The sequence below is a fragment of the Panicum virgatum genome, chromosome 3K, assembly GCF_016808335.1.
Source record: "Panicum virgatum strain AP13 chromosome 3K, P.virgatum_v5, whole genome shotgun sequence".
Classification (NCBI taxonomy): Eukaryota; Viridiplantae; Streptophyta; class Magnoliopsida; order Poales; family Poaceae; genus Panicum; species Panicum virgatum.
This window is the reverse complement of record NC_053138.1, coordinates 55,979,054-55,986,216: the sequence shown is the minus strand read 5'-3', so window position 1 is coordinate 55,986,216 and position 7,163 is coordinate 55,979,054. Positions and strand designations below refer to the sequence as shown.

At 46.6% G+C, this 7,163-nt stretch overlaps 1 protein-coding gene across 1 annotated transcript; it reads right to left on the bottom strand.

Annotated features, from left to right (window-relative positions):
* Positions 1-433: 433 nt before the first annotated feature.
* LOC120701073 (proline-rich receptor-like protein kinase PERK1) lies at positions 434-5,091 on the bottom strand. The gene is made up of 4 exons (XM_039985242.1): positions 5,007-5,091; positions 2,328-2,332; positions 1,284-1,602; positions 434-874 (listed from the first exon to the last, which is right to left on the bottom strand). The coding sequence occupies exons 1-4, from the start codon at positions 5,089-5,091 to the stop codon at positions 594-596; spliced, it is 690 nt and encodes a 229-aa protein (XP_039841176.1). The 3' UTR covers positions 434-593.
* Positions 5,092-7,163: the final 2,072 nt, after the last annotated feature.

Below are 7,163 nucleotides of genomic sequence, written 5' to 3'. Positions count from 1 at the left end.
GAGCCCTCCCTGCAGCGATTTTTTTTTTCATTTTTGGGATTTCTGCCCAACCACTTTCTATTATTAAAATACCTTACACGTGGTGCTGACACAAATTTAACTCAGGCGCAGTTGTTAAGTCAATATCTTTGCTTGCCTGTGCCCGCGGGTTCGAGCCCCCTCCCGTGCGAACTTTTTTAGTTTAATTCCAGCGAAGTTTAACAATAAAATAGGTCTTAACGCATAGTGCTAACTTATGTTCAGCTGCAGCGTAGTGGTTAGGTATCAGGGAGAAGGATAGATAATCTGTTAAAGATGCTCTTAAATCTTCTGGCTTGGTAGGGTTGAAAACGGTTAGGATAACCCCGTTACCGTTTTCACTTTTACATTTTAATACGAAAACGATATCGAAAACGAACAAGTCAAATACGAATTCGAATACGTACTCACGGTATATCGAAAACAAACCAATTCGAACGGATATGTGTCGAAAACAAACGGTCTACGGAAAGGCAAAACGAAAACACCGACCCTGTACAATCATTCGTACCCAATCATCCAACAAACTCTGACAGAGTACATGAAAACCCATAGACAAATGATAATCTTTCATCTCATACACCGGTCCAGCAAAGATCGCATAACCCGTGCAAAAGTTGATGGAGGCCAATTACTCCTTTCCTTGCAGTCCAATCAAGATAATCTTTCATCTCATACACTGGTCCAGCAAAGTGACTCCCACAGCAGAGGCAGTAACCAAAATATTCAATTAGAGAAGGAAGCTTAGTCAATCGGTACTTTTTCTGAGACTCGCGTAAACCCTCTTCCTTCAAGATGCCATCACTGTAGTTTATTGCGCACGAAATGACTTTCAGCGTCAAAACCATTAAAGCTCCTGCATTGCACAGACAAATTGAGTTATGGAATGACACTATAACAGGGTATGCTATTTTTCCTACACAGATATGACACAAAGAAATGTTGTAGACACAAACATAACAATAAGTTGATGAATGGGTAAACCAAAGGAACCTGTACTTGCATCCATTCAGTTATGTTTTTGCAGCTATCCTTGCCTTTATATAGCCATTATTGTAGTGCTTTGCTTATACTCCTACTAAACGTGCAGTATGAATTATTCCTTGCCTCTTGTAAAAATGAAAGGACTGTTCTCAGTTGTCACTATCCGATGATAATAATCTCCTGACACAACAATGTTGACTATCAGCAGCACAATACATAGAAACGAGTTCAGATCCTTGATATAATATAACTATAGGGGTCGCGGGCGGTCAGTGGCGCACTGCTTCGGTGGGCGAGCAGCGGCGTCGGCGTGTTGTGGTGGACACCAGAACTGCAGGGCGCGGTGGAGGCCGGAGGTTGCCGAACCGTGGCCCCTGCGCCTGCGGTAGCGTAGGCTTGCCGACGGCGGCGCGCGGTGGGGGTGCGGGAGGAGCTGACGTGGAGGCACGGCGGGGTCGCCGGAGCGGGGAGAGGCCCTTGGTCTTGCGCGCGGTGGCGGCGGAGTGGAGGCACGGCGGCTGCCAAGGGAGGGACTGAGGGAGGCGGCCAGGCGGGTGTGTGGGGCGGCGGGGGTGCCGGTGGAGACTGGAGAGGGTTGCCCTAGATGCAAATTCAGTTGGGCTGGGCCGTAAGGGCTAAAGGGGTTGGGTTCGAATCTGGTTGGGATTGGACTGCAAAACGGTATATCCTGAATTAGTGAAAACAGGATATCCCGATCAAATATGGAAAATACGGATCGAGATACAGACCAAACCGTTTCCGTCCCGTTTTTGAATTTAATATTCTGTATTGATTCCGAATTTATCTGAAAATATGAAAACGAGCTAGTAAAATGTAGAAATTGGAGCAGAACGAAACGGGATTTATCCCGACCGTTTTCAACCCTACTTGGTAGTGTGGCTGATCCGATGCCAATTTTTTTGGAAAACAGCATGCGTTCGAGGGGCCGGCTTGCGTGCGAGGCCAGGTGACCGGGCACACGCGGCCGGTGGCAACGGTGGTAAATATAACAAAGCAAGAAGTAGCTCAATGGTAAGTGAAGTGATTCTAATTTATGAGGTCACGTGTTCAATTTTTGCCTTAGTTTTTTCTTTTTTCCAGAATTTTCTATTTTTTCATATTCTTTTTTCTGATTTGTCTATTTTTTCCATACTCAACATGAGTATGATTTCTAGTTTATTATCCGTGACAAATTAACTGAAACATGTTTGGGCCGAATTATAACGAAATCGATAAAATGTCAAGGGTTTTTTGGGCTTAATATCCACACGTGTGAATCCATGATGAAAATTAGATAATTGTCATAGATGGTGCGCCATTCTAACGTTATCTGAAACGTAATGAGAAATTCGTCATAGATTAACAAAATTTTTTTGTAGTGTATATGCAGTCACATAAAAGCCAGATGTGGTTGTATGGAAAACCCATTTGTGGCGGCGGGTCATGCCCTCACCCGCCTCGGAGAGGGCATGACCCGCCCCAGAAATGGATTTTTAGAGGCAGATCACGCCGCCGCCCGCCCCCTACAGATTGAATAAAAAATACAAAAAAATTGCCAGCAGCACTGCTCGCAGCCGCGCCCCGCGGCTCCGCGGCCGCACGCTCACCCTCTCACCTGCATTTTTAGGGGTGGGTCGGTTGCTACAGTAACCTCGCTTCATTTGTAGCAACAGGTCATATGTTGATCCACCTCTGAAAAAGTCAAGGCGTTCCTACGAATCATTTTTTAGTAGTGGCCGTCGCACAACCTCTCGATCGACGGCGCTGGCGCAACTGATGAGGCCAAGCTGCTGGTGAAGGAACCGCAGCGGACAGGATGTGGTGGCTTGGGAATATGGAAGCTAGAGAGCGAGGGACGCATGACGGCAAGTAGTGGAGAATCCTATCAATACATATAGAGGGGCTCATCTCCCTTCTCTTCTTCTACCTCCTTTTTTTCTTCTTCATCCCTCTTCTTCTTCATTCTTTCTTCCAAAAATGCAGAGGGGCTTAGAGGAGGTATCCATTGATCTTGGGGAAGTAGGGAGGCTTAATCCCTCCTAGCCTCCATGTAGATCCGCCCCTGGCGGCAAGGTCAGCAGTGGCCGGCGGGCGGCGGCGCCGGATGCCATGTTGGACGCCACCGAATGTTTCTCCGAAGAGACCCCAATTTGGATCGCGGTTAATAATTGCGATCCAATTACAATTAAACTTTTAGTCCCTTACATATATCACTCTAATTTGGATCGCGACTAATATATTTTTAAATAGACCCCAAGTTTTCATAAATACTCCCTCTGTCCGAAAAAGAAGTCATCCTGGGAATTCTAAAATAAATTAACAAAAAGATAAAATAACTATATTTGTCCTCTAATTATTACCTATATTTGACACTAATTGATTCTTTCATGCAAATGCACTTTCTAAATAGAATAAGATGACTTATTTTTAGTATAAATTTTAAATGCTAGAATGACTTATTTTTTTAGGATAAGGGAGTAACTTTCAAAATCGGATCGCAATGCAAATATTTGCAAATGGCCCCTTGCACTGGTATGGGTCGTCACTTCCGGCTAGGGGTGGTAATAGACCATGATCTCTTTACAGTCCAATATGGCTTTTAATTTTTTTTAGTTTAAAATTGTATATGATTAGAGACTGATCTTTTTAAAGCTTAGCCCTTAGATTCTCTCTCTGTACCAAATTCTAAGGCCGTTCTCCACCCCTACTTCCGGCTCCGGTCTGCCAGCCGCCGCCGTCACTGCATGCCGGTCACAATACTGACGCTCCAACCTGAATCAAGTCCGGGGCAAACAATTGGCTCCATTATTCAGTGCCAGGGGCCCCTGGATTCAACAGGATGCCAGCCGAGCCGATCGAGCGAGCAAGCCTGCGCGTGACTTCACCGGTTGACCAAGCGGAGTAGAAATGAAAGATGTCCACACTGGCACACTCCACACACAGGCCATTCGGAGAGAGATCTAGAGGGAGACGTACAGGTGGGAACCAAGGCGTTGCATGGTAGCTCTTGGTTCAGATGACGTCCAGTACAATTTAACTCAGGAAAAATAATTTTCTACTGTCTTTTCAGCTTTGCTATTTTTTCTTGTCTCTATTTTTGGCCTTTCCTGAAGCCCCGCTGCCATTTTTCTTTTGAGGGAATAATAAATTCCATTAAACGATAGGCACGAGGAGGTCCTCGGCCACCAAAGACTCCATGCCCGCAGGCAAGCCAACCCAGAATAGGTCAGCATCAGGAGAACAATTACACCCACGCGCTGCCAAAGCATGCGCAACGATCTGTTACAGACTCGAGGACTATAATTTATAGAGAAAGAAACAAAACTAGACGCGCTGCCATTTTTCTGGTTGTAAGACTATCAGGGAATGCTCCTGACTCCTACATTTCCAAAGAAAAGGAGAGGAACAACCACCGGAAAAGCATTGTGGCTGACTGGCTGTGTGCTGAGTGTTCGGCCTACTACCGGTTCCATTCAAAAGTTTCCGAGAACCCGAGAAACTGACTGAAAAATTAAAATTTGAACGATTTTATCTGAATAAAACCAAAATTAATAGTGTATGCAACTATTATTAGATTATAAGATTAAACTTATGAATTTTACACGGATCGAGTGATGTAGAATTCTGGATACATAGAAAGTTAAATCACCCATATAAACTTAAGGGTCTGCTGATTGAAACATTAGGATTCAATAAGTGCCCATCTTTACCTATTTACCATTAAAAGATTCCTATTTAGATATTTAGCACCAAAAGATACAACATTAGAGTATCTCTGAGAGACTCTGTAAAAACTTTTGGATAGATAAATTTCTAAAAAAACCTCAAAAACGTGAATCCAACAGCCTCGCTATCGCGCCCCCCGTTCGGTATCCGGCTTGGAAAAAGGAGGGCATCGCATGACATCTTTCGCGAGCAGACCTCGGCTCGCTATCGCCCCCGCCCCTCGTGCTCCCTCCCTCCCGCGAGTTGCTCCCGCCGCCGAGCTCCCCTCCGGTGCTCACCTCCCGGCGCTCCTCTCCCGCCGGCGGAGGGCGCGGTCCCAGCGGAGGGCGGCGTGGCCGCCGAGCTCCCCTCCGGCGTTCCCATCTCGGCCCTCCTCTCCTGTCAGCGGAGGGCGTGGGCGAAGGGTGGCGCGGGCTCTGCGGCGAAGGCCGCTGCCGAGCTCCCCTCCGGCGCTTCTCTCCCGCCGGCGGAGGCCGTGGGCTCCGCGACGAAGGCCGCCGCCGAGCTTCCTCCTGCCGCCGGGCTCGTCTCCCGCCAGCGGAGATCGCACACGGCCTGGGAGGCGCCGGCTCCCGCTCCTCCCAGACCCTCCGTCGAGCTCGCTCCTGCTGCTACCGCCATGGATGGGAGCACAAGGAGGAGGGGAGCAGATGATTTTGTGGGGCCCACACATCAGTTAGTTGGAGAGAGAGAGGAGAGAGAAGAGTTGAATATGAAGAGATAGATTTTGCTAGTCTCTTGCAGGAAGAAGAGATACAGAGAGAATTCTAATTAAATGACTAGTTAAATGAAAATTTAGCTAGTCTGATTTAGAGAGTCTCTTCGATATGCTCTTACAGATATATAACACTCCGTTCCCTTCCTTTGCTAGCATCGTTTGTTTTCCTTTCTTTCGCCGCTTAGCAATTTGTCAGCTTTCAGTTTTGCCCTTTGGCTAAAATCACTCAGGAGCAGATGCACTCTTTGGCCTAGTAGCCCGACGCCTTCAGCGGTTCAGCCCCCCGACTCATGTGACGCGAACTCATTCGCGCGAAAGAAGCAAGCAGCTGGCACAGTCACAGTCCTTCAATCGCTGCACCTCAAGCCGTCAACCGAAAAAGTTTTGTTTCTGAAAAGCTTGTTCCCTTTGAACGGCTTTGATTTCATGAGTTTGTATTGCTTGTTCCCGCCTCGATTTTGATATCTGTGGAGGCGATGGAGAAGGCGAGGTGAGAAGCCACCGCGAGCTGAGCCCCCACGGCCTTCTTTTGCTCCAAGCGATGAGCTGCTTTCCCCTTCCGTTGCTTCAGCACAACGTCAACAAGGGCAAGAGTGAGAAAAAGCAAGAGCGGCCAGCAGGGCTGGCGTCCCTGGCGGCCGCCTTGTTCCCCTCCACCGTCTCCATGGGCGCGCACTCCAACCTGTTCTTCTCAACGGCATCGCGGCCGTCGGCACCAGCCTATGCCTGTCCGAGGACTCGAGCACCGCGGCGCGGGCTGCGGCGAAGCAAGTCGTCGGGCTCAAACATTGGGCTAGGCTACGGCGAGCAAGTCGTCGGGCTCAAACATCGGCTACTTGTTCAACGAGTGCACCTGGGTGCAGAGTAGTTTTGGCCGGAGAGTAAAATTGGAAGCTGGCAAATTGCTGATCGGGAAAAGAAAGGAAAACAGAGGATGTCAGGGACGGAAGGGAACGGAGTGCTATATATATCTATATATATCTGTAACCTTGTGATCTTTTGATGCTAAATATCTAAAGAGAAATCTTTTTTATGGTAAATTGCTAAAGATTAGTTCTTTTAGTGGTATGAATCCAATTTTCCCTTTATTCAATAAATATTCATGGGCCTTTTGACCATCCATCCATGGATGTACAATTTAATTGTTCCCCCCAAGGAACTAAAAACTCATTAATCACTAGCAAATATGGACATGCGTTGTCACGAGCAAAATTATACAGATACATTGATCAGCCATATAAACCATTGTGCTACTTCCACAAGCAGCTGGGGGATGAAAACTTTGATTGACAGTAATAGAGCATTAATAAAGTATGTTTTCAATTTTTGTATATTTGTTAATATCTTCGGCACCATCATAACAAGATAAACCATGTGTTACATGTCACGCAACATTATTCATATTATATATAGCAGTAGTACGGCTCCTGGCGAGTAGCTCACGCATTCGACGACCACCGGAACAACCGCCGACGCCGCGCAGCTAGAGGTATGCGAAATCCATCATCTGCCTTCTGTTGTTCTAGGTAGTGACTGTTAGAAATTTAGGTAATCTCGGACACAATTTAATTCTAAAATTAAAAGCATAAACTAACAATATTTCTATTACTTTAAAGAGTGAAATAAAACAGGTGCACATATTTATACTTATCACAAATATAAGTATAAATAATATAAATAACCGAAGTTTCAGGGAGTACCCTGAAGCGGGGCCGTT

Excerpts from the sequence above, each read along its gene's own strand:
- LOC120701073 (XM_039985242.1), bottom strand. The coding sequence starts at position 5,091 with ATGGGAACGCCGGAGGGGAGCTCGGCGGCCACGCCGCCCTCCGCTGGG. Across the intron at positions 875-1,283 it reads GCTGCTCGCCCACCGAAGCA|GAGCTTTAATGGTTTTGACG; the intron begins GTGCGCCACTGA and ends TGTGCAATGCAG.